This window comes from Carcharodon carcharias, chromosome 8, assembly GCF_017639515.1.
Source record: "Carcharodon carcharias isolate sCarCar2 chromosome 8, sCarCar2.pri, whole genome shotgun sequence".
NCBI classification, from domain to species: domain Eukaryota; kingdom Metazoa; phylum Chordata; class Chondrichthyes; order Lamniformes; family Lamnidae; genus Carcharodon; species Carcharodon carcharias.
In genome coordinates this window covers 118,512,810-118,540,763 of record NC_054474.1, presented here as the reverse complement: position 1 = coordinate 118,540,763, position 27,954 = coordinate 118,512,810, and the positions used below count along the sequence as shown (strand labels likewise).

Below are 27,954 nucleotides of genomic sequence, written 5' to 3'. Positions count from 1 at the left end.
TCCTATGGGGGGTCTGTTGACATTAGAGGTGGATCTTCCTCATCCTGTGGGGATCTGCTGCTGTCACAGATCCTGCCCCGCCCCCAGCTATGACGTTAAGACCGCCTGTCTCTGATTGGTTGCCGGTTCCCCTGTCTCTGATTGGTTGCTGGTCTTTGTCCATGTTTGAATAAAGTTGGATTGAGAGGCGGGTCCACAGCTGCGCAGTGAGCAGAGGGAAGATGGCGGAGAGTGACTGGGACACGGTGACGGTGCTGAGGAAGAAAGGGCCGAGCGCAGCGCAGGCCAAGAGCAAGCAGGTACCGGGTTTTGGGGAGAGCCCGGGGCCCGGGGGTTTGGGGGAGAACCAGGGGCCCGGGAATTAATTTGGCTAGAACTAAGGAATAAGAAGGGTGCAGTTAGATTGCTTGGTGTAATATATAGACCACCAGCTAGTGGGAAGGATATAGAAGAACAAGTCTGCAAGGAAATTACGGAGACAGAGTCACGGAATCTCAGATTCACAGTGCAGAAGAGGCCCTTCAGCCCATTGAGTCTGCACTGACACATGAGAAAGACCTGACCTACCTATCTGATCCCATTTACCAGCACTTGGCCCATAGCCTTGAATGTTATGACGTGCCAAGTGCTCATCCAGGTACTCTTTAAAGGATGTGAGGCAACCCACCTCCACCACTCTCCCAGGCAGTGCATTCCAGACCGTCACCACCCTCTGGTTAAAAAAGTTTGTCTTCACATCCCCTAAACCTCCTGCTCCTCACCTTGAACTTATGCCCCCTTGTGACTGACTCTTCAACTAAGGGGAACAGCTGCTCCCTATCCACCCTGTCCATGCCCCTCATAATCTTGTACACCTTGATCAGGTCACCCCTCAGTCATCTCTGCTCCAACGAAAACAACCCAAGTGTATCCAACCTCTCTTCATAACTTAAATGTTTTATCCCAGGCAACATCCTGGTGAATCTCCTCTGCACCCCCTACAGTGCAATCACATTGTTCCTATAATGTGGTGACCAGAACTGCACACTACAGTATACACCAGCTGTGGCCTCACCAAGGTTCTGTACAACTCCAACATGACCTCCCTACTTTTATAATCTAAGCCTCAATTGATAAAGGCAAGAGTCCCATGTGCCTTTTTCACCACCACACTAACATGCCCCTCTGCCTTCAGAGATCTATGGACACACACGCCAAGGTCCCTTTGTTCCACAGAACTTCCTAGTGCCATGCTGTTCATTGAATACTTCCTTGTCAAATTACTCCTCACAAGTGTATCACCTCACACTTTTCAGAGTTAAATTCCATCTCCCCATTTGACCATACCGTCTATATCTTCCTGTAGCCCAAGACACTCAACCTCACTGTTAACCACCCGGCCAATCTTTGTGCCATCCGCAAACTTACTAATCCTACCCCCCCACATAGTCATCTATGTCATTTATATAAATGACAAATAATAGGGGACCTGTGGTACGCCAATGGACACTGGCTCCCAGTCACTAAAGCATCCTTCTGTCATCACCCTCTGCCTCCTGCAACTAAGCCAATTTTGAATCCACCTTATCAAATTACCCTGTATCCCACGTGCCTTTGCCTTCTTTATAAGTCTCCCATGTGGGACCTTGTCAAAGGCTTTGCTGAAATCCATATAAACTACATCAACTGCACTATCCTCATCTACACACCTGGTCACCTCCTCAAAAAATTCAATCAAATTTGTTAGGCATGACCTTCGTCTGACAAAGCCATGCTGACTATCCCTGATCAAACCTTGCCTCTCCAAGTGGAGATAGGTACTCTCCTTCAGAAATTTCTCCAGTAGTTTCCCTACCACTGACGTGACACTCACTGGCCTGTAGTTCCCTGGCTTATCTCTATAACCCTTCTTAAGTAGCGGAACCACATTAGCTGTTCTCCGTCCTCTGGCACATCTCCCGTGGCCAGAGAGGAATTAACAAATTAGGGTCAGAGCCCCTGCGATCTCCTCTCTTGCCTCCCTCAGCAGTCTGGGACACATCATCCGGACCTGGAGATTTGTCCACTTTTAAGCTTGCCAACACCTCCAACACCTTGTCACTCCCTAAGTCAATTTGCTTAAGAACCTCGCAGTCTCTTTCCCTGAGTTCCATGCCTTCATCCACATTCCCTTGGGTGAAGACAGACGTGAAGTATTCATTCACAGTCTAGTGATGTCCTCTGGCTCCACCCATAGATTGCCCCCTTGGGCCCTACTCTTTCCCTGGTTATTCTCTTCCCATTGATATACTTATAGAATATCTTGGGATTTTCCCTAATTTTACCAGCCAGAGCTTTCTCATATCCCCTCTTCGCTATCCTAATTGCTTTCTTAAGCTCCACCTTGCACTGTCTGTACTCCACTAATGCCTCTGCTGATTTGCTTCCCTTGTACCTGCTAAAAGCCTCTCTTTTCCTTCTCATCGTAACCTGAATATCTCTGGTCATCCATGGTTCTCTGGGCTTGTTACTCCTTCCTATCACCCTAGAGGGAACATGTTGAGCTTGTACCCTCCCCATTTCCTTTTTAAACACCCCCCACTGTTCCTCTGTAGATTTCCCCGCAAGTAACTGTTCCCAGTCTACCTGGCCAGATCCTGCCTTATTTTACTAAAATCCACTCTCCCCCAATCCAAAACATTTTTTTGTGACTTGTCGATTTCTTTGTCCATAACAAAACTTAAACTGTACCATGTTGTGGTCACTATCACTAAAATGCTCCCCCACCACCACCTCAGCCACCTGTCTGGCTTCATTCCCCAGAATTAAGTCCAGCAATGCACTGTCCCTTGTTGGACCCTCTACATACTGACCTAAAAAGTTCTCCTGTACACATTTCAAGAAATCCACTCCATCCAGGCCCTTAACACTATGTCTATCCCAATTAATGTTGGGAAAGTTGAAATCACCTAATATAATTACCCTATTTTTATTGTTTTTACACATCTCCACAAATTGTGCACATATTTGCTCCTCAATTTCCCGCTGACTATCTGGGAGTCTATAATAAACACCTAATAATGTGATTGCCCCTTTTTTATTCCTAAACTCTACCCACAAAGCTTCATTCGATGCCCCCTCCAAGATATCATCCCTCCTTACTGCAGTAACGGACTCATTAACTAATGCAATGCCTCCTCCTCTTTTATCCCCTCCCCTGTTTCACCTGAAGATTCTATATCCCAGAATGTTAAGCTGCCAATCCTGCCCTTCCCTCAACCACGTCTCAGTGATGGCTACTATATCACAATTCCACATGTCAATCCTCACCCTTAACTCATCCGTTTTACCTGTAATACTCCTGGCATTTAAGTAGAGGCCATCCAGCCTTACTTTACTCCCTTGAAGCTTAGTGCATCTGTACTCCCTCTGACTTGATTGTTTTACTGTTTTATAATGTGCCCCTATTCTGTTAACATTCTCTGTCCCCTCCCCCTGCCGAATTAGTTTATACTCCTCCCAACAGCACTAGCAAACACACCCGTAAGGATGTTAGTCCCGCTCTGGTTCAGATATAAACCGTCCCGCTTGTACAAGTCCCATCTTCCCCAGAAACGGTCCCAGTGATCCAGGAATCTAAAACCCTCCCTCCTGCACCAACTCTTAAGACATGTAAGCATCATAGATTAGTTATAATGGGGGCCTTTAATTACCCATATATGGGCTGGGGTAGTGGTAGTATAAGCGGCAGTGAGGGACAAGTGTTCCTAGATTGTGTTCAGGAGAATTTCCTACAGCAGTATGTATCCAGTCCACTGCTCGACCTGGTTCTTGGTAATGAGGTGGGCCAAGTAGATCAAATGACAGTTGGGGAACATTTTAGGGCACAGTGATCATTGTTATCATAAGGTTTACGATGACGATCGAAAATGACATTGGCCAATCTAGAGTAAGAATAATCAACTGGCAGAGAGTGGGCTTCAGTGGGACAAGAACAGAGTTGGGCCGGAGAGACTGGAACCAAAGGTTGGTGGGAAAAATAGTAGCTGAACAATGAGCTAGCTTCAAAGAGGAGATGTTGGGGTCCAGTCAAGGTATGTTCCCTCAAAAGGCATGAGTAGGACAAACTAAAGCTCACTGGATGACAAAGGAGATAGAAATTAAGTTAAAGAAGAAAAAGTGTGTTTACGACAGGTGTCAGAACCAAGCTGAATACAGAGGGTTCAGAATGGATGTGAAAGAGCAAATAGGAAAAGCAAAGAGGGATTATGAAAAAAGGACTGGCAGCTAACATAAAAGGCAATCCCAAAGTATTCCACGAGCACATCAATAGTAAAGGAATGGTACATGGAGGAATAGGGCCAATTAGGGACCAAAAAGGGGATTTACACGTAGAGGCAAGAGGCATGGCTGAGGTGTTAAATGAATACTTTACATCTGTCTTTACCTACGAGGTAGATGCTGCCCAGTCCTTGGTGGCAGAGGAGGAAATTCAGTCACTAGATGGGTTTAAAATTGATAAGGAGGGTGTCTTGTATAAGCTGTCGGTACTTAAAGTTGATAAGGCACCGGGACCGGATGAGATGCATCCAAGGATATTGAAGGAAGTGAGAGTAGAAATTGCAGAGGCACTGGCAATAATCTTTCAATGTTCCCTGGATTTGGGGGAAGTGTCGGAGGACTGGAGAGTGGCAAACATTACGCCTTGTTCAAAAAAGGTTGTAAAGATCTGCCCTGCAATTACAGACCAGTCAGTTTAACTTCAGTGGTGGGGAAACTTCTAGAAACAATTATTCGGGATAGAATTAATATACGCATGGAAAAATGTGGATTGATTTGTAAGGGTCAGCATGGATTTGTTAAAGGAAAATCATGTCTAACTAATTTGCTGGAGCTTTTTGAAGAGGTAACAGAGATGGGTGATGAGGGCAAGGCCATTGATGTGGTGTATATGGACTTCCAAAAGGTGTTCGATACAGTGCCACACAACAAACTTGTGAGGAAAGTTATAGGTCATGGAGTAAAAGGGACAGTAGCAACCTGGATACAAAATAGTTTCCTATCCCTCAGCCAGAGTCATGGTTAATGGGTATTTTTCGGGATGGAAGAATGTTTGTAGTGGAGTCCCCGGGATCAGTATTTTTCCTGAAATATATAAATGATCTTGATCTTGGTGTGCAGGGGACAATTTCAACATTTGCAGATGACACAAAACTGGAGAATTGTAAACTGAGGAGGACAGTGTAGAACTTCAAAAGGACATAGACACATTGGTGGAGTGGGCAGATAAGAGTTCAGTGTGGAGGAGTGTGAGGTGATACACTTGGGTGCATAGAATCACGGAGAGACAGTATAAAATAAAGGATACTATTCTAAAGGGTGTGCAGGAGCAGACACCCAGTTGCATGTGGACATAAGCCATTGAAGGTGGCAGGACAGGTAGAGAGAGCTGTTTCTAAAGCATACAGTATTCTAGGCTTCAGTAATAGAGGCATGGAGTACAAGAGCAGGGAGGTTATGATGAACTTGTATAAGACACTATTTAGACCTCAGCTGGAGTATTGTGTACAGTTCTGGGCGCTACACTATTCGAAGGATGTGAACACATTAGAGAGAGTGCAGAAGAGGTTTATGCGCATGGTTCCAGAGATGAGAAACTTCAGCAATGAGGAAGGATTGGAGAAGCTGGGTCTGTTTTCCTTGGAGAGGAGAAGGCTGAGAGGAGACTTGATAGAAGTTTTCAAAATCATGAGGGGTCTGAACAGAGTAGATAAGGAGAAATTGTTCCTGCTCGTAAACTGATCGAGAACTAGAGGGAACAGTGTTTGCAAAAGAAGCAAATGCAAGGTGAGAAAAAACTTTTTTGCACAGCAAGTAGTTAGGATTTGGAATGCACTGCTTGGAAGTGTGGTGGAGGTGGATTTAGCCATTGCTTTCAAAAGGGAATAGGTAAGTACATGAAGGGAAGTTTTGCAGGGGGAAGAGCAGTCTTGTGCGATTGATAGTGTTGCAAAGATCTAAAACTGACACTACGGGCAGAATGGCCTCCTGTGCTGTAATCATCCTGCTTTGGACCGAGAACACACACCAGATTTAACAGCCGCTTCTATCTTTTGCATGAGCACGCTAGCTAAATTATTTTACAAATGTACACACGGGAATCAGGAGGCACCTAGGGAATGATTGTGGGCAGGTTGTGAGGGCAGACTGGATTTGTAGGACCAGCTGTATAACTGTTATGTATGGTTTAATGAACATAGTGTAACACAGTTATCTGTGTAACCCCAAAATGGATCAGGGAGGGGACCTGAGTCCTTTTAAAGTGACAGGTATGGATTAGACGATTGTCTGGGGAGATGGGGTTTGGTGGGTATTGATTGGTTGGGTAGTTGTTTGAGTAATAAGTTGGGAATGTTAAAGGGTACGAGCAGTGAGTAGGAGAGCGAGATGAGTGAGAATAAACATTATCAGAGATGCAGTGAGTGGCCTGTTATTGTGCTGTAAGATTCTGATTCCATGACCTTTAATGAAAACTTTCAGGAGGAGTAAATAGATTTAAACAATTGTTGGGGAAAGAAACAGATTTTCCATGTTGCAGTGCATTTTTTTTCAGGAGTGAATGTACAACTTGACCTTTCCATTCCCTGTTCTTTCCTAGGCAGTCACATTGGCACAACGCAGAGGAGATGATGTGGAGACTACAAAGAAATGTAAGCATCTTTTTGTAAACTGCAGCTCCCAATCCTGCCAGGAAACTGGCTGCACAGTTGAGGGATGATGGCTGTTCTTCCTTTCTCAATGACATTTCTGCCCCATCCTCATCTCTGAGGCATGAGCTGCTCCATCAGGGTTGCAGTTCTTCATCTGTGATTCTAGACTCTTGAGTGCCAGAAAGCTGTTTGACCATGGGACAAAATTTCAGGCTGACACTCCAGTGTAGCATTTCTTTATATTGCACTGTCAGAGGTCTTGTCGTTTGGGTGAGGCATTAAACTGAGGCCCTGTCTGGACGCAATAGCTCTCATTGTATGAGTCCAAGAAGAACAACAGAACAACAAGCTTGTTGCTCCACGACCAGCATCTAAAAACAGATCATCTGGTCGTTATCACACTGCTGTTTGTGGGAGTTTGCTGTGCAGAAATTGAAACAATGACTATGCATCAGGTGCAGTGGGCCATCCTGAGGGTGTGAAAGGCACTGGATGATTGCAAATTTATTCCCTACAGGTGATCAGAGCTGGCCCTCACCTTGGCCTTTTTACTTCCTGTGCTCTGCCTTCCGTTTCAGTAATGCTGTTTTCAAGAAAGGGAAAGGAACTTGGAAAAACCCCTGCCCCCATAGACTGGGTGTAAAGCATCAACCATGGTGGCACTGAGACTTACAGAAGTCGCACTGCTAGAAATGCTATTGAGCTGACCTAAAAACCAAGATTCTGAGTTGCACAACAAGTCCACATGAGTCTGAGAGCAGCAGAGAAGTGAAGGTGGATAATATTTTGGGTTCTAACCTTCTGGATTAGGATTGTCTCAGTTTGATTGCCTGTTCTGTGTTGGTTAACCTCAGCGAGGACCTATAGCCAGGGAATGGAGGAAGTATTAGTGAGGACTCCTCTCAGCCCTGATCATCATTCATTGATTCTCTTTTCTGCTCTTCCAGGAGAGTGGAAGTGGTTATGATCAAGCAGCTGCAGTGCAATCCTGGTGTGAATGCCATATTGCAAAAAACATGGAATAATCATGGGAGATTTCAACTAATTAAACTGACAAGGCGAGGTAGTGAAAAGGGAATGGAGTTTTTAATGTGCACAGGACTCTTTTTTTTTTCTACCTAGTCCATAAGAAGCCTGTAATAAGTGTCGAATCACTGCTGGATCTAGTAATGGAAAGTGACCGACAAATAAACTGGAGCAGATAAGAAAAGTAAGCATAAAAGAGCAATCACGAAATAATAAGGTTTAACATAAATGATTTGAGTGAGACATAGTAAGACAAAGATCAAAGTAATAATTGATTGAAAAAAAATTAAAGGTGGAACTTTGGAAGGTGAACTGAAAAATGTTACAGCAAATGGATTAAAAAGCAGTGGGAAGTATTTAAAAAGGTGATCAATAGAGATTGTGAGAGATAGATTCATCTTAAAGATTAAAATACAAGTTAGCCAATATTATATCATAGCTGAATAAAGAGATCAATGTAAAGGAAAAGGTCAACACTAACACATAGACAGTAAACAAGGGGATGACAAAAGGGAATATGAAGGCATTGGGGAAGAAGTAAAAAAAATTGGGCAAAAAGGAATTTTGAAATGAAGTTCTCAAAGAATACAAAAATAGTATTCCATAGATATTTTAATAATAGGAAAATGGGAATAGGGCTACTAAAGAATATACAAGATAACCTCACATATAGTGACAGGAAAATTAAGAAATATTGAATAGTAGTCTTTCACGAGCCACTGAATATCCAGTCTTCTGATCTTAGCCATGAACCTGCATTACTTAGTCCAGGGTCAACTTTTCAAAGACCTTTTAAAAGTCCATGTATATTACAGAAAATATAAAGGCGTTTAAAAGCAAATTAAGTAATTGTCCTAATCTGGTTCTGTAACTGCCACGTAGGAGATTCATCTGAATCTCAGTATAAATAAGAGTGGTTAAGTGCACTGTCACAGAGTACACTGTTACAGATTGGAATTGCTGTGAGTTTGGTGAGAAAGGAAATCGGAGGGGAGGGAGGTTCTTTATCTATCTTTCTCAGCCTGCAGGAGATCAGGAGTTGAAAAGCTGCACAAGAGGGCTGGGTTTTGAAAAGATCCAAGAGTGACAAAACAGGAGAAACATAAGCCCATTGGTTGGTGAGAAACTGCTGTTAGGGAGAATTTTCAAGTAGCTGAAAATTAGAAAAACACATTTTCAAAAGAAGCTTCCACTTAGATTTCAGTAAAAACACAAGCAAGAGGGAAGTTAAGTCAAGGCCAGGTAAAATAAAGTAGTATGAGTAAACCAAAGTAAAGTAAAGTTAACCTAAGGGAAATTGAAGTCATGGCAGGACAGCTAGGTCGTATGGAATGCATATCCTGTAATATGTGGGAAGTCCTGGATGCTACTGCTGTCCTAGATGACCACATGTGCAGGAAGTATCACCAGTTGTAGAACCTTGAGCTATGGACTTCGAAGCTTTGTTGGCAGTTGGAGTCATTGTGGTGCATCCGTGAGGCTGAGAGCTACGTGGATAGCATGGTTCAGAGCGGTGGGCATGCTGCAGCTTAGGAGCCTGGAGGCAGAAAGGGAATGGGTGACTGCCAGGCAGTCCAAGAGAACTAGGCAGGTAGTGCCTATTTCTAGCAGGAATCCTCCAGGGTCCAATTGGCCATTCGTTTTCCTGTTTTAGATACAGGTGAGGTCATTGGCTCCTCAGAGGAGTGTATTCAGAGCCAGGATTGTGGCACCACAGGTGGCTCTACTGTACAGGAGGGGAGGAAGAAGAGGGGAAGAACTGTAGTAATAGGGGATTTGTTAGTTGCGGGAACAGACAAGTGTTTCTGTGACCATAGATGGTAGTTTCTCCCTGGTGCCAGGGTCAAGGATGTCACAGAGCAGCTGCAGGGCATTCTTCAGGGGGGGAGGTCATTCAGAGGTCGTGGATCACATTGGTACCAATGACTTAGGTAGGCATTGAGGCACTGAAAGCAGATTTTAGGGAGCTGGGAAGGATATTGAAAGGCAGGACCTCTAAAGCAGTAATCTCAGGATTACTCCCAGTCCCATATGCAAGTTAGTGTAGAAGTAGGAGCACTAAGCAATTGAACATGTGGCTGTAAAGCTGGTGTAGGAGGGAGGGCGTCAGAATTCTGAGACATTGGGACCAGTTCTAGGGAAGGTGGGACCTGTACAAGCCAGATGGTCTACACCTGAACAGGACTGGGACGAATATCCCTACAGGGAGATTTGCTAGTGCTGTTGGATGGTTTTAAACTAGATTGGAGGGATAGTGGGGGGGGAGGGGGGTCAGGAACCTGAGGGCAAATTCAGAGCAGGGAATCGGAGGTGGAGCAATACTGAGTGACTGAAAGACAGAAGAAGCACATGTTATAAAGTGTGCAGCACAGGAATTTGGCAATATTAAAAGGCATATATGTAAATGTGAGGAGCATAGTAAATAAAACCGATGAGCTGAGGGTACAGAGAGACAGATGGCAGCATGATATCATTGCTGTAACGGAAACTTGGCTTAAAGAGGGGCAAAAATGGCAGCTCAAATCCCTGGATATAGAGTCTTTAGGCAGGAGAGGGGGGGATAAAAAAAAGTGGGAATGTAGTGTTATTTGTTGAAGAAACAATTAGAGCTGTGAGGAGTGATGAACAGTGTGAAGGGCACAGAGGGTGCAAAATTCTTGAAGGGCATTCAAGGGAACTTTTTTAGCCTGCACATAACAAGCCCAATGAAAGGGGGCTTAATTCTAGATTTAGTATTAGGAAATGAAGCTGGGTAAGTGGGTGAAGTAGCAGTGGGGGACCATTTTGGAGATAGTGTCCATAATATAGTTAGATTTAGCATCATTTTGGAAAAGGACAAAGATAGAACAGGTGTAAAAGTTCTAAATGGATAAAAGACAAATTTTACAAAGCTGAGGGTGAACTGGCGAGAGTGGACTGGATACAGCTATCAGAAGGAAAATCAATGTCAAATCAGTGAGAAGCATTCAAAGGCATGATTCTACAGGCACAGTCTATACATTTCCCCACTGCCAAATCTAAAACTCCCTGGTTGTCCAGAAGCGTACAGTCCAAGATAAAGCAATAAAAGAAAGCTTATGACCATCACAAAAAATTTAATACTGTGGAAAACCTAGAGGAGTATAGAACGTGCAGGGGTGAAATAAAAAAAGGAAATTGGAAAGCAAAGAGGATCTGAAAAAATATTGGCAGGTAAAATCAAAGAAAACCTAAAGATAAAAGCAAAATACTGTGGATGCTGGAAATCTAGAACAAAAACAAAAATACCTGGAAAAACTCAGTAGGTCTGACAGCATCTGCGGAGAGGAATACAGTTGATGTTTCGAGTCCGTGTGACCCTTCATCAGAACTAAGTAAATAGAGAAATGGGGTGAAATATAAGCTGGTAAAGGGGAGTGGGACAACTCGATAGGGGGGCCAGTGATAGATGAAGGCAAAGAAGAGATTGCCAAATATATCATAGACAAAAGGACAAAGGGGTGTTGATGGTGGTGATATTATCTAAGGAATAATCAATCCTCCTTATTAACTTCCTCAAAAATTCTATTAATTTAGTAAGACACAATTTTCCCAAACAAAGCTATGCTGACTGTCCCTGCATTGCTAAGTGATGGTTTATCCTCTCAGAATTGTTTCCAATAATTTGCCCAAAACCAAAATCATACTGACCGGCCTACAATTTTCTGGTCTATTCCCTTGCTTTGCTTGCCCTCCCCAAATGCATTACCGCACACTTTTCCAAATTGAATTCCATTTGCCAGTTTTCTGCCCACCCATCCAAACCATTGATATCATTCTGGAGACAACAGCTATCCTCTTCACTAACAACTACATGACCAATGTTTGTGTCAGCAAGCAGGACAAGCTAGTGGCAGATGGCCCTAGTGGGGGTGGAGGGAAGGGATCAAAATGGGTAAAAGGTGGAGAAAAAACAATAGATCGAAATAAATTTAAAAATAAGTGGGAAAAGAAAAATATATTTGTTAAATTATAAATTATTGGAAAAGGGGGGATCGGAAAGGAGGTGGGGATGGAGGAGAGAGTTCTTGATCTGAAATTGTTGAACTCAATATTAAGTCTGGAATGCCAACTGTATTTCTCTCCACAGATGTTGTCAGATCTGCTGAGTTTTTCTAGATATTTTTGTTTTTGTTCAAGAAAACCTAAAGATGTTTTATCAGTGCATTAAGAGTAAGAGAATAACTAAAGAAAAGGTAGGGCCTATCAAAGATGTACATAGTAACTTGCGCATTGATGCTGAAGATGTAGGCAGAACTCTCAATGAGTACTTTGCCTCTGCCTTCACTAAGGAGAGGGATGATTCAGTGTGAAATATTAGATACAATAAGCATAATGAAGTACTGGAGGGACTGACATTTTTGACAGTGGATAAATCACTAGAGCCAGGTGGATTGTATCCCAGGCTGTTAAAAGAAGCCAAGGAGGAAATAGCAGATGCCCTGAGGATCATTTTCCAATCCTCACTAGATACAGGCGATGCACCAGAGGATTGGAGGTCTGTGAACGTTGTACCATAATTTAAAAATGGTGCAAGGGATAGACCAGAAAATTGTAGGCCGGTCAGTATGATTTTGGTTTTGGGCAAGTTATTGGAAACAATTCTGAGAGGATAAACCATCACTTAGCAAGGCAGGGACAGTCAGCATAGCTTTGTTTGGGAAAATTGCATCTTACTAAATTAATAGAATTTTTGAGGAAGTTAATAAGGAGGATTGATGAGGGTAGTGTAGTGGACGTTGTCTACATGGATTTCAGCAATACATTTGACAAGGTCCCACATGGCAGACTGGTCAAAAAAGTGAGATCTCATCGGATACAGTGGAAAGTGGTGAGTTGGATCCAAAATTGGCTCAGTGACAGGAAACAAACGGTAATGGTCAATAGATGTTTTTGCGAATGGAAAGTGGATTCCAGTGGTGATCCACAGGGCTCAGTGTTGGGGCCCTTGCTGTTTATTGTATATGTTAATGCTTTGGACTTAAATGTGGGAGACATGATTGAGAAATTTGCAGATGACACAAACATTGGTCATGTAGTTGTTAGTGAAGAGGATAGCTGTTGTCTCCAGAATGATATCAATGGTTTGGATGGGTGGGCAGAAAAGTGGCAAATGGAATTCAGTTTGGAAAAGTGTGCGGTAATGCATTTGGGGAGGGCAAGCAAAGCAAGGGAATACTCAATAAATGGAAAGTTATTGAGAGAACTTGAGGAAGTGAGAAACCTTGGATTGACTGTCCACAGGTTCCTGAAGGTGGCAGGACAGGTGGATAAGGTGGTAAAGAAAGCATATGGAATGCTTTCCTTTTTTGGACGAGGTATTGAATACAAAAGCAGGGATGTAATGATGAAATTGTATAAAACACTGGTTAGGTCAGAGCTGGAAATTTGTGTACAGTTCTAGTCACCACATTGCAGGAAGGGCATAATTGTCCTGGCAAGAGTATAGAGGAGATTTACAAGAAAGCTGCCAGGGCTTGAAATGTGCAGCTATGAGGAGAGATTGGATAGACTCGGGTTGTTTTCCCTGGAACAGAGGAGACTGAGGGTTGACCTAATTGAGATGCACAAAATTATGAGGGGCCTAGATAGGGTTGACAGGAAAGATCTGTTTCCTCTGGCTGAGGGGGCAATTACAAGGGAGCATAGATTTAAGATGATTGGTAGAAACATTAGAGGGGACATGAGGGAAAACTTTTTCACCCAGAGGATGATGGGTGTCTGGAATTCGCTGCCTAAGTTCGCGGTTGAGGCTGAAACGTTCAACTCATTTAAAGGATACCTGGATCTGCGTCTGAAGTGCAGTAACCTACAAGGCTACAGACCAGGTGCTGGAAAATGAAATTAAAAATGAGCAGCTAGCTTCTTTGTTTCTCTTTATGGCCGGCACAGACACAATGGGCTGAATGGCCTTTTTCTGCTTCGTAACCTTTCTAAGGTTCTATTTATATTGTGCTTTTCTCAACCACTGGACACCTAAAACACTTCACAGCCAATGAAGTACTTTGTCATCATGTTATAATGTTGGAAACATGGCAGCCAGTTTGCACATAGCAATTACTAAACCAGGTCAGCTTAGTGAGGATCAAAGCCCACATCTAATGCATGGCATTTGTGTATACAGTACTCAGAAGCTAGGGAAAGAGCAATTTAAGCACCAGTGTGTGTATATTTATTTATATATATTGTCAGTCTGTAAAAAAAAAAATTCAATAGAAAAGAAAATGTCAGATGACTGATGGAGAGCTAATGTAATATATTGAAGAAGGGAGTTAGGTAACCTCCAGGTAAATATAGACTAATTATCTTTCTCACCACTCATGATAAGCTAATGGAATCTTTACTCACATATCATAAAGAAACATCTAAAAACCAAAAGTTGTTAGAGTAGCCAGCATGGGTTCCAAAATCTGAGTTAGACAAAGATAAATGTGGTGGATGAGTGCCTCAGCTGTGCCTCAGCTTGTAGCATTCTTACCTCTGAGTCAGGTTTTGGGTTCAAGTCCCGCTCCAGGACTTGAGCACAGCAATCTAGCCTGACAAGCTCAGTGCAGTACTGAGAGAGTGCTGCACTGTCAGAAGTGCCTTCTTTCAGATGAGATTTTAAACAGAGGCTCCTTCAGTGGTTGTAAAAGATTCATATGGTATTATTTTGAAGAAGTGCAGTGGAGTTATCCTTCGTGTATTGACCAATATTTGTTCTATAGTGAACACCACAAAAATACACATTGCTGTGTGCGAAGTTTGCTGTATGCAAATTAGCAGCCACATTTCCTACATTACAACTGTGACTACTCTTAAGGTGCTTTACAGCCAGTGAAGTACTTTGAGACGTCTGGTGGTCATGAGAAACACTATAAACCAAGCATTTACTTTATGTAATACAGATTTTGGCCTTTTAAGTAGCCTCTTGATTAAGTAATGCAGATTTGTGACCAAGGTTAGGAGATTTGGAGTCACGGTACAAGTAGCAGGATAGATAGGAAATTGGCAACAAAAGAGAGAATAAGGATTTAGGGAAGTAACTCAGACTGTCAAAAGATGCGAAGTGGTGTCCCAAGGTGATTGGTGCTGAGGCCACTGTTCACTATTTACAGAAATGATTTGGAAATATAATATCAAAATTTGCCACTGACACCAAATTGGTTACTAACATCAGAGCAAATGTATGTATTCTCTTCAAAACAAAAATAAAAATACCTGGAAAATCTCAGCAGGTCTGGCAGCACCTGCGGAGAGGAACACAGTTAACATTTCGAGTCCGTATGACTATAACAGAACTAAATAAAAATAGAAAAGAGCTGTATTCTCTTACTGCACGTGCTTGTTTTGTCCTGAAAGAGGTGGGTCTTTTTTATTCTTGGAATTGGTATTCCAATTAGATAATTCAGCATGTTTTCATGAATTTAAAATAAATAAGGTTATTTTTTGTCATATGCTTACCCCGAGTTAACATAATGTCACACATTCAATCTCACATGTACACACACACCCACGTACACCTGCAGATAAAAATGATACACTTTTACAGATTACAGTTAATTCAGTCTCTGATTTGTGTTCTCCGGTCTCCCGTATGGCATGCCTCTGGTTTGGTGAATGGATTAGATGATTTTAAAGTTGAAGTGAGGATCTTGTAAAATAAAGGGTTCACAGCAGGTAGTCAAATATCTAGGAGATTGGTTCTTACGGGAACTTTGAAACTGGAACAGGTAAAGTACTTTGGTTGCAACTGGTTTGAGAGTCAAGTACTTGCAGCTAGTTTGAGAGTCTGGTTCTCAGACTGTCTGATGACTAGTTCTGATGGATCTGCTAGGCCTAGGGGTAATAAAGGTACAATACCTGAACCCAGTCTCTATTACATGATTGCTGGGATAATACTTAAATAATGGGATGTATGAATTACACAAATGGCTGAGAGTTACCCTCAACTATGCCCATTTATAATTAGGTATTTGCCAGAGACTTGACACTGTCAGCAGTCCAAAGGTTTCTCGTATTGTGGCAGCCATTTTAACGGCTTGTTTGTGTCCAATTTTTAAAAGCATTGACTGCAAGTTCGTAATATGACATGCCTTTATTGGGCACGACAATAATAAGGAAGATTGCAAAATGATACAGGACATTAACTTGCAGAATAGATGTACAATTGTCAAATGAATGACAATATGGATAAGTATAAGGTAGGAAGAATAAGGAGGCCACATACTGCTTGGGCAAGAGGAAATGGAATAGAGGTGCAATTGGACCTCGAAATGTATCAAAAAATATATAATAAACTTGTATAGAGTCTTGATGAGACCACACTTTGCAGCACTACGGTCTGGTCCCAATTTCACAAAACTGAGAGATTGTGACTATTGGGAGAGTCTGCACATTCTATTTTCAATGGAAGAGAAAAGCTGTATGTGAAGAAGTCTAAACTAGGTGTAATTAACATAAGGCAGTCACTAATGAATTCAGTAAAGAATTCTTTACTCAGAAAAAATGATCAGAATATCTAACTCACTACCACAGGGAGTGGCTGGGTGAATAATTGAGTTTTTGCCTATCCTGGAATATTTGATGGGCAGTGTAGAGGGAGCTTTACTCTATTAGTAATCCATACTGTACCTGCCCTTGGAATGTTTGGGTCAGGGTAGTGTAGAGAGAGTTTTACTCTAGCTAACTTATAGTTTACCAACCCAGTAATGATCTGTTCTAATACCTGGACACACTAATCCTCCTGCTTGAACACTATGGAAAGTCCCTTCTCAGACTTGGGCGAGGGATGACTTTGTGCTTTGTTTTGTGCTCAGGGTCTGCAGGACAAAACAAGCAACACACAATCACCAAGAACACTGCAAAACTGGACCGGGAAACTGAAGAGCTGCATCATGAGCGAGTGTCACTTACTGTTGGCAAACTGATCCAGCAGGGCCGACAGAATCTGGGAATGAATCAAAAGGAACTGGCCACAGTGAGTACACAGTGCCCGCTGATGCCCTGGAAATCATTTCTGTTTTATGTTCATCACTCTGTGGAGTGGAATCTGTGGGGATGGAGAAGGCAGAGGTCTTTTTTGTTTTCATTCTTGGGATGTGGGAGTCACTGGCTAGGCTAGGCAGGCATTTATTGCCCAGCCTTAATTGCCCTCAGAGGGCACTTGTTGTGGATCTGGAGCCGCATATAGGCCAGACCAGGTAAGAATGGCAGATTTCCTTCCCTAAAGGACACTAGTGAACCAGATGGGTTTTTTGGACGATGGTTTCGTGGTCATCATCAGACTTTTAATTCCAGATTTTTGTTTAATTCAAATTTCACCATCTGCCATGGTGGGATTCGAACCTGGGTCCCTGCAGCATTACCCTGGGTCTCTGGATTACTAGTCTAGCGGCAATACTGCTTTGCCACCGTATATTCCATTGTGCGGGCGTCGATGCGCTCTGGTTATGAAGGCTGGGATATCTGAGTGTGAGTTGGAAGTTGTGGCAGGAGAAAGTATTTAGAGCAGTTTCTGAGGGATGTCCTTGCGACGGGATATATCTATTTTCACATATGTGAAGCACATCCAACACAGCAAAACTTGCACAGTGCAGAAAGCAGAGTTGTTTCCAGTCTAATCTGTTACTGGTTTGTTTTCTCATCAGAGAATCAGCGAAAAGCCCCAGGTCATTGCTGATTATGAATGTGGGAAAGCCATACCCAACAACCAGGTTCTTGGCAAGATTGAAAGAGTACTCGGTGAGTCAACAGGTGCCTCATCTGAAAAGCACTTCCCTGTTCAATAGCTAAGGTGGTGCGTAGCTGAGCCACATGTGCCAGGAAGGCCCCTCCTTCCACCTCTAGCCTCCTGTCATTCAGCTGTTCTCAGAAGATTGGTGGCCTGATGTAGCAGTTTTCCTCTTCAGTTTCTGACCTTGATTTTCCTTAGTTTCCATTCACAATTTCCGTTGTGGTTTTTGTTCAATCACCTGAAGACACATGTTAGAACGAAACCAGACAAACAGCCCAGTGCTGACATTGCTAACATCAGGTGTAATGACACTAGATTTGGACATGGCAAAGACACACACAACCATGTAAACTCTTCAAAGTCCTCATCACTAACACGTGGGAACTTCTGCAATGGCCCTGACTGTCCTCAACATTGGTTCCTGACCCTCTGAAGTCTCATAGTATCAAGTAAAACATGGGCAAGGAAATCTCCTGCTGATTACATCAGTGAATGAGGTCTTTGCAGGGAATAGAAGTAAAAAAATAAATAAATTATAAGTTTATCTAAAAGCACGAAGCATCTGCAATAAGATAGATGAACTACTGCCACAAATAGAAGTAAATGATTTAGATCTAATCACTATTACAGAGACATGGTTACAAGGTGACCAAGGTTGGGTAATAAATATTCCAGGGTATACAATATTTCAGAAGGGCAGACAGAATGGCAAAGGAGGAGGCATAGCCCTGATAGTGAAGAATGACATAAGGACATTAGTGAGAAAGGATCTGGCCTCAGAAGATATGAAGTACAATCAGAATTACCTGGAAAAACTCAGCAGGTCTGGCAGCATCGGCGGAGAAGAAAAGAGTTGACGTTTCGAGTCCTCATGACCCTTCGACAGAACTTGAGTTCGAGTCCAGGAAAGAGCTGAAATATAAGCTGGTTTAAGGTGTGTGTGTGGGGGGCGGAGAGATAGAGAGACAGAGAGGTGGAGGGGGTTGGTGTGGTTGTAGCGACAAACAAGCAGTGATAGAAGCAGATCATCTGATGATCTGCTTCTATCACTGCTTGTTTGTCGCTACAACCACACCAACCCCCTCCACCTCTCTGTCTCTCTATCTCTCCGCCCCCCACACACACACCTTAAACCAGCTTATATTTCAGCTCTTTCCTGGACTCGAACTCAAGTTCTGTCGAAGGGTCATGAGGACTCGAAACGTCAACTCTTTTCTTCTCCGCCGATGCTGCCAGACCTGCTGAGTTTTTCCAGGTAATTCTGTTTTTGTTTTGGATTTCCAGCATCCGCAGTTTTTTTGTTTTTTTTTTCTCTGAAGTACAATCAGTATGGGTGGCGATTAGGAATAGCAAGAGTCAGAAAATACTGGTGGGACTGGTTTATATGCCCCCTAACAGCCGCTATACCATTGGACAGAGAATAAACAAGAATTTATTGGAGCTTGTAACAAAGGCAATGTAAAAATTGTGGGGGACTTTAATCTTTATTTAGACTGGGACAATCAAATTGCCAAGAATGGCCTAGAAGATGAGTTTGCAGAACGTTTTTGTGACAATTTCTTGGAACAATGCATTGTGGAAATGCCTATGGATCTGCATGTAATGAAGCAGGGTTAATTAATAATGATATAGTAAAAGATCCACTGGGAAATAATGATCATAATATCATTGGATTCCCTGTTAGTGACATACTCCAATCACAAACAAGAATCTTAAACTTGAACAAAGCCAGTTACATGAGAGATAAGGTTAATTGGGTAAACAGACTGAAAGCTATGGTGTAAATGAACACTGGGAAACATTTGAAGAAACAATTCAAAATGTTCAAAAATACATTTCATTGAGAAACAAAAACTGCAAAAAAGACCCATCCATAGCTCACTCGGAGTTAAGGATAGTATTAGATTGAAAGAAGCTTACAACCTTGTGAAGAACAGTAGCAGGTCTGAGATTTGGGAGTGTTTTAGAAAGCAGCAAAGGGCTGCCAAAAAGTTGACAAAAAGGGAAGAAATAGAATATGAGAGTAAACCAGCCAGAAATATTAAACCAGATTGTAAGAGCTTTTATAAAAAGTTGCTTAGCAGAGGCTGGAGAAATGATCACGTGGAATGAGGAAAGGCCAGGGGCATTGAATAAGTATCTTGTGCTTGTCTTAAGTTTCATACCAGAAATTGACAGTAGGGGCTATAAATAGTGAGGAAATTAATATCAGCAAAGAAAAAGTATTGGAGAAACTTAAGGGGCTAAAATCCAACAAATCCCTGGGGCCTGATGACCTATACCCTAGGGTTCTGAAAGAGCTGCAGAAATAGTGGATGCGCTAGATATGATTTTCCAAAGCTCCTTAAATTTGGGAACAGATTTGGAAGTTGGCAAATGTTACGCTTTTCAAGAAATAAGGAGAGAAAACAGTAACTCCAGGCCAGTTCGCCCAACATCAGTTATTAGCAAAATGCTGGAATCAATTATTAAAGACATCTTAATGCACTTGGAAAAGCAGAGTATGATTAGAATAAGTCAACATGGTTTTACCAACAGGAGAAGCCCTGTTTGACAAACTCATTAGAGTTTTTTGAGGATGCAACTAGTAGGCTAGATAAAGGAGATCCAGTAGATGTAGTATATCTGGATTTCCAAAAGGCGTTCAATAAGATGTTGCACAAAAGGTTAGTAAGCATTATAAGGGCTCATGGAGTTGGGGGTAATGTTTAGAATGGATTGAGCATTTGGTAACGGATAGAAAGCAGAGAGAGGGCATAAACAAGTTGGCAGGCAGTGAATATTGAAGTGCCACAAGAAGCAGTGCTGGGTACTCAGCTAGTTACAATCTATATTAAAGTCTTGGATGAAGAGACAGAGTAATATATCTAAGTTTGCTAATGATACCAAGCTAGGTGGGAAGGTAAGCTGTGGGGTGGACATAGAGAGGCTGCAAAGAGATATAGACAGGTTAAGTGAGTGGGAAACAAGATAGCAGATGGAGTATAATTTGGGAGAAGTGTGAAGTTATTCACTTTGGTGGTAAGAATAGCAAAGGAGAATATTTTTTAAAAGATGAGAATCTTATAACTGTTGATGTTCAAAGAGATTTGGGTGTGTTCGTACAAGGGATGCAGAAAATTGGCAAGCAAACGCAGCAAGCAATTAGGAAAACAAATGGCATGTTGGCCTTTATTGCAAGGGGATTGGAGTACAAGAATAAAGAAGTCCTGCTACAATTGTATTGTGTTCCAGTGAGACCACACCTGGAGTAGTTTGTGGAGTGCAGTTTTGGTCTCCACGTTTAAGAAAGGATTTACTTGCACTGGGGAGCGAAGGATCATTAAATTGGTCCCAGGGATGAGGGGGTTGTCCTATGATAAGCCAAGTAAATTGGGTTTATATTCTCTGGAATTTGGAAGAATGAGAGGCGATCTCAGTGTAACATACAAGGCACCAAAGAGGCTTGATAGGGTAGATACTGCGAGATTGCTTCCACTGGTCAGGAAACCTAAAACACGGGAACGGTCTCAGGACTGAGATGAGGAGGAATTACTTAACTCAAAGACTTGTGAATCATTGGAATTCTGTACCCCAGAGGGTTGTGGATGCTCCATCGTTGAATATATTTTAGGCTGGGATAGATAGAATTTTGATGTCTGATAATCAAGAGATATGGGGAACGGATGAGAAAGTGGGGTTGAAACCCAAGATCAGCCATGATCGTATTGAAGTGTTCTTGTGTACCATTTACTATGCACCTGCCCTCAGCTGTTGAATCAGTGCTCCTCCATGTTGAACACCACTGGAAAGAAGCACTGAGGGTGGCCAGGGGACAGAATGTACCCTGGGTGCGGTCTTCAATGTCTGCCACCAAGAGTGGCTCGGCAGCATCACTACTGACTGAACTGGCTGAGTCCTGAAGGGTATGTTTGCCAGACTGGGTCTTTGGCAGGTGGCGAGAGTTTCAAGGAGAGGGAAAAAACCTACTTGACCTCGCCCTCACCAGTCTACCTGTTGCAGATGCATCAGTCCATAGCCATATTGGTAGAAAAGAAGCCCTGCATTCACACTGAGGATACCCTCCATCATGTGTGGCAATACAACTGTGCTTATCAGAAATTCAGAGCAGAGCGGCTCAAAACTGGGCATCCATGAGATGTTGTGGGCCAGCAGCAGCAGAATCTTATTCTACGATGTGACGCCTCATAGCTAATTGTATCCCTCACTCTACGATTGCCATCATGCCAGGGAACCTTCAGTGAAAAGTGTAGAAGAACGTGCCGGGAAAAGCACTCGGTGTAACTAAAAATGATGTACCAACCTGATAAAACTATATGCATGTTAAACAGCATAAGCAGCATGCTGTAGACAGAGCTAAGTGATCCCACAACCAGTAGATCAGTTTAAAGTGCAGTCCTCTCACATTCAGTTGGGAGTGGATAATTAAATAACTAACTGGAGGAGAGGGTCCATTGAACATCCTCATCCTCAACAATGGTAGAGTCCAATGTGTGAGTGTAAAAGACAAGGCTAAAGCATTTGCGACTATCTTAAGCCAGAGATGCTGAATCGATGAATAGGAATAGGCCGTTTCACCTCTTGAGCCTGTTCTGCATTCAGCAGGATCATGGCGGATTTGCGACCTAATTCTCAATAACCACCTTTGTCCCAAATCCCTTAACATTTTTGTCTAACAAAAATCTATCAGTCTCAGCTTCAAAATTAACAATTGATTGCGCATCAGTTGCCATGCAGGAGAGTTACAGCATAGACAGAGGTCAATCAGCCCATTGTGCCTACGCCAATCCTGCAAGTGCAGCTTTGCTATTCCCTTGCCTTTTCCCAATGGCGTTGCAAATCTTTTCAGATAATTATCCAATTCTCTTTTCTAGGCCTCCACCACGTGCTCAGACAGTGTAGATCCTAACCACATGTTGTGTTTAAAAAATATTTCCTCATCAATGTTCTCTGGTTCTAGATCCTTCTGCCAATAGGAACAGTTTCCCTATATGTACCTTTTCCAGCCCCCTGATAGTTTTGAATGCCTCTTTATTGCTACATCATATTTTCAAGTGGCTATCTGCATCTGCAGCTCACCAATCTCATTTACCATCATCCACGCATTCACATACATGCAGTGAACCTAATTTTACCCTTATTCACTCTTTTTCTATTTCCCTCTTACTCTGATCCCACCTAATATCTTACTATCTCCTACTCTATTGTTATCTCTCTCTCCCAATTGTTTGTTATCCTTGTTTTTCTGCTGCAGTTTTACCTCCTGGTTCCCACATCTCTGTCAAGTTAGTTAAAACCCTCCCCAATAGCACTAGCAAATCATCCCACAGGGAACTCAGTCCCACTCTGTTTAAGTGGAACCCGTCTGACTTGTATGGATCCCATCTCTCCCACAACCATCCTGATGTTCCAGGAATCTAAAACTCTCCCCCTACACTATCTCTGCAGCCTCATATTCATCTGCTTTATCCCCCTATTTCTATACTCGCTTGAGCATGGCACTGGGAGTAATCTGGAGATTACTGTTTTTAAGTCCTGCGTGCTAATCTCGCCCTTAGTCCCTAAACAGTACCAGCCGGACCTTGTCTCTCTTTCTATCTATGTCTTTCACATCAATATGGGTCATGGCTGATGGCTGTTGACCCTCTCCCTTCGGTGCTCTGTAGCTACTTACTGACATCTTTGACCTTGGCATCAGTGACGCAACATACCATCCTGGATCAGCGACTGCAGCTGCAGAAACATCTATCTCATAGAACCTATCTGTTCCCCACCTATTGAATCCCTTATCACTATCACTTTTTAAATCTTCCTGCTGCTCCTCCCTTGTATAGCTGAGCCAACTGTAGCGCCCTGACTCTAGCTGCACTCCCCAGAAGAAGCATTGCTCTCACCAGTACTCAAAAGGGAATATTGGTTGGAAAGTGGGGTGCACTCAAGGGAGTCCTGGTTTTTCTAGGCCTGCCATTCCCTCTCTGCCTGCATACCCTTAAACTATGGTGCAACCCCCTCTATAAACGCACTATCCATGAAACTGAGCCTCACAGATATGATGTAGTGACGCCAGCTGCTACACCATTTCCGAACCCTGGGCTCAAGCTGCTGCACCTGATGAGCGGGTTCTCTCCCACGGTCTACCGCAAGCCTACCTTCACTGCTGAAAATACACGTTGGGATTCCTACAGTTCCATGCTGTCAGATTGTCAATAGGGCCTGAGCCATTTGCTCACCATGCAAGCTTGATGCTGAAAAAGGCATATTAAAGGCATCCTGCGGCATAATGATTACCCTAGTCCGATCATTTCGCGCTGTACATCACGCAAACTCATGAACGGGCCTAAGGCTTTCAGCCCTGAAAAGTGCCCAGTCTACCTCAGATTTCCCTGGGAGGGCAAGATACCTCGAAACATTTGAGCAACATGTGAAGCTAGCTGTTTCATGTTGCTACTATGCAGTAGCAACACGAGTGGTATTCGCCACTAACAGGTTGCTGCTGTCAAGCTAAAAAGAAGTTCTGCCTCTCAAACAAATGAGTATTGTGGTATATGAATTTCAGTGCCAAAGTAATGCTAGGTATGTAGGCTGTACGTCCCAAAGACTGGCGGATTGTATCAAACAGCATGTCTCTTCCGCTGCTCGCAATGGGCAAGGTACAGATTGTACCCAACCAGCCCGTGCTCGCAAAACTCCAAAACAGTGTGTCGAACATTAGATTTGGTTCTGCGATTGGACAACATTTTCTAAATAATCCTCAGTGTGCTTAAAATTATTCTGACAACCAATTTAAGATTGTCAGTGTGGCATATTTGTGTGTACTGGAAGCTACTTATATTAATATGCAGGGTCCTGTTCTTTGTAGGCAGAACATTTCAGCTAAACAAAATAAGTGATAGCCATTCACTGGCTCATTCCTCAGGGCAATGCCTTGACCAATCCGAGTCAAGCTGCCTGGTTAAATTTCAAACAATGCCTGGCAGTTAACTGTCATTCATCATTAACTGGTGCATTCTCCATGGCAAGGCCTCTACCAATCAGAGTCCACTTGTCAACCAATCAGTGCTCTCTTCTCATACAGTATAAAGCTGCTCCTTCCCCTGACATTGGTGTTCTTGCGATTGTCCTGATGAGTGCAAGATGAAAAGCTTCAACAAAATGTCATTTTTCAGCAATACTCAAGTTCTGTACCACCAAACGGCTATCTACTTGGCAGTTGATTAAAATTAAATTAAAAGCTTACCACGTGACTCCTTGGCCTCTCACCTTCTGATTTTTTTTTTCCCATTCTTGTTTGGTTCAGGCTTTCAGAAGAGACACGCTGATTGCGGCTTGCTATTGGGTCCCCCCCACCCCCTGCTCTGATCCTGGCCTGCTCTCGGTCACCCCCTCCTCCGCTCCAATTCCGGCCATTTAGAAAGTACCCTGCTCTTTTTAGGCTCAAGTGGATGACCTCTGATCTGGCTACATTGAAATCCACTTGCCACAGTTTTTCCCATTCACTTAAAGTATCAGAATCTATTTGAATTTCACACTTCCATTTACACTGCTTACAATGCCATCAATCCTTGTGTTATCAGCAAACTTGGATATGTGGCTCTCTATCCTATCCAAATCATTAAAAATACAGTGAATGGTTGAGGCCCCAACATAGAATCTTGAGGGACACTATTAGTCACATCCTGACAGACCATTATCTTTGTGTTCTCTCCTGCCACTCAGCCAATTTCCAAACTAGGCCCCTAATTTACCTTCAGTTCCATGAGCTTCAACTTCTGCTAACAGTCTCTGATGAGGAACTTCATCAAATTCCTTCTGGAAGCCCTTATAAACAACTTCCACTACTTCAGTCACCTCATCAAAAGATTCAGTGGGGATTGTCAGTAATGGCCTACCATTTTATAAAGCCATGCTGGATTAGCTGAAATTAGTTAATTAGCTGAAAAATTTAAAGTTTTAGTCATTCATCCTTATAGACTCTAGTAATTTCTTAACAACGGTTGTTAGGCTAAACCTTTCATGGATAGCAGAGTGACATGCACACGTTTTTCAATCTAAGAGAACAGCTCCTGGATCCATGAGAAATATGGTAGATTAGGACTTCTACAGTGTTCTTATCTACTTCCTTTAAAATCCTGTGATGGAAACCATCTGGTCATGGGGATTTGTTACTCTTTCGAGCCACTATTCACTGTAATTTTGCTTGTGTTAATTTAGTCCCTGTCCCTGATTCAGTAATGGGATTTCTGGCACTTTGGCCTCTTCCTCTACTGTAAGTACTGACAATGTGTCGCCATTTCCTTATTTTCATTGATATCACCATTCTACATGTTACTCCTGGTCACCATCTTTTTCCTTGGAATCCTTTCTGATCCTGAGATGAGCTTTTGACCTCATTATCTGCACTGCCACTAAGACTGCGTAGTTCCACTTCTGTAACATCACCTGACTCCGCCTTCCCATGGCTCATCTGCTGAAACCCTCACCTGTACCTTTATTGTCTCAAATTTGACTATTTGAGTGCACTCCTGGCCAGCCTCATACATTCTACCACCATAAACTTGATGTCACCCACAAAGCTGCTGCCGGTGCCCTTATTTATACTAGGTCCCTTTCACCCATCATCCCTGTGCTCATTGACCGACTTTGAGGCACTACATAATCAGGAGCCAATGTTAAATTTCCCATCCTTATTTTCAAACTCCTTCATGAGCTCACACTTCCCTATCTCTGTAATCTCTAGGCCTACAACCCTCAACCTGGCACCTGGCAGGCAGCAAACCTCGTGCAACTTTTGATGTTGCCTCGAACCCTCTACCATCTAGAAGAACAAGGGCAGTAGGCACATATGCACTTCAGATGCAAGTTCCTCTCCAAGTCACATACCATCCTGACTTGGAAATATATCGCCTTTTTATCCTTGTCAAAATCCTGTAAGTCCCTTCCTGACTGCGTTATGGCAGTGCCTACATTATGTGGACTGCAGTGGTTCAAGTGCTAATATAAACTGTGGCTCAGTAGGCCACACCCTCATCTTCGAGTCAGAAGATCGTGGCTTCAAGTCCCACTCCAGGACTTGAACACAAAGACCAAAGCTGATAATCCAGAACAATCTGAAGGGTGTGCTGCACTGTCAGAGGTGCTGTTTTTCAGATGTTAAATTGAGGTCCCATCTGCCCTCTCAGATGGATATATGATTTCATCACACTATTTCAAAGAACAGTGGGGGAGGGGATATCCCTCGTATCCTGGTCAATATTTACCCCTCAATCAGCATCACAGAAAACCCAGATTACCTGGTCATTATCACATTGCTGTTTTTGGGAGTTTTTGTGCAAATTAGCTACCATGTTCCCACATTCCAGCAATGACTATACTTCACCACTTGCAGCCAATTAAGTAATTTTGGCGTTCCCAGGTGCCCGCTGTTTTCATTCATGTAGGTGCTAGAGGCCATAGGTTTGGGAGATGCTATCGAATGACATCCTGTGATTGTGAAAGAACATAACATGAGAAATAGGAGCAGGAATAGGCCATTCGGCCCCTCAAGCCTGCCCTGTCATTCCAGAAGACCATGGCTGATCTGTCCCAGGCCTCAACTCCTCTTTCATGCCAGCTCCTCATAGCCCTTAATTCCTTGATATTTCAAAAATCTATCTACCTCTTTAAATACTTTGTGACCTAGCTGCCACAACTCTGAGGTATAGAATTCCAGACAGTCACTACCCTCAGAGAAGAAATTCCTTCGCATCTCAGTTTTAAATGAATGTCCCCTTATTTTGTAACTATGTCCCCTAGTTCGAGATTCCCCCACTAGTGGAACTAGTGAATGGTGCTATATATATATGCAAACTTATAGCTTTTTTATAAGAAGGTGGCTCACCACCAGCTCCTCAAGGGCGATAATTGCTGGCCTTGTCAGTGAAGCCCACACCTCCTGAACGTATAAATAAATAAGATACCCACTCACCCTGCATTAAAAATAGAGTATAAGCAGCAAGTTTGAGTGTCAGATGGAATTATTTGGTATTAACCAAACTTTCCTTGTTTTCTTTTAAAAGGCCTCAAGCTACGTGGGAAGGATATTGGACAACCCCTGGACAAGGGGCCAAAGAAAAAATGAGAACAAAGCCTCGAAATCAGTTCTCCCTTTGAACTGGTCTCCCCTGGCTTTTTTCACAAGTCAGAATGACATATTGCCAAGCTAAATACGGAAAGGATTGTGACCTGCCCCAGCTGAGTAACTCTAATTGATCTGCTGCCGGCATTCTGTTTCACCCAAAGAGAAGCTTAGTTTCCGATTCCCAGGCATGGTTTTGAATGCGATTAATCTGTAACCAGGGACAGAAGTGTGAAAACTTTATTTGTGTTAAATCCCCATTCCACAACTGCACCGTTGACTGGGTGCATATATTATTTCCTCTCGCTTTCTCTCTTCTTTCCCTTCTCCCTGTAAGTTCTTGTAGAAATAAAGTTTAAGCCTTTGGACTTGGTGTCTGATGGTTTTGTGAGCATTTGCAATAAGGGTAAGAC

General features: G+C 42.9%; 1 protein-coding gene across 2 annotated transcripts; it reads left to right on the top strand.

Moving 5' to 3' along the window:
• Positions 1–156: 156 nt before the first annotated feature.
• Positions 157–27,909, top strand: edf1 (endothelial differentiation-related factor 1). Of its 2 annotated transcripts, XM_041193677.1 has the most exons (5): positions 157–299; positions 6,617–6,668; positions 16,511–16,671; positions 17,342–17,435; positions 27,483–27,909. In XM_041193677.1, the coding sequence occupies exons 1-5, from the start codon at positions 222–224 to the stop codon at positions 27,542–27,544; spliced, it is 447 nt and encodes a 148-aa protein (XP_041049611.1). In that variant the 5' UTR covers positions 157–221; the 3' UTR covers positions 27,545–27,909. The 2 variants fall into 2 exon arrangements, with proteins under 2 accessions (XP_041049611.1, XP_041049612.1); XM_041193678.1 differs by lacking the exon at positions 17,342–17,435.
• The last annotated feature ends 45 nt before the right edge of the window (positions 27,910–27,954 follow it).

Coding starts and splice junctions, on each gene's coding strand:
- edf1 (XM_041193677.1), top strand. CDS start 222: ATGGCGGAGAGTGACTGGGACACGGTGACGGTGCTGAGGAAGAAAGGG. Junction 300..6,616: donor CGCAGGCCAAGAGCAAGCAG/GTACCGGGTTTT, acceptor GTTCTTTCCTAG/GCAGTCACATTGGCACAACG. Junction 16,672..17,341: donor ATCAAAAGGAACTGGCCACA/GTGAGTACACAG, acceptor TTTTCTCATCAG/AGAATCAGCGAAAAGCCCCA.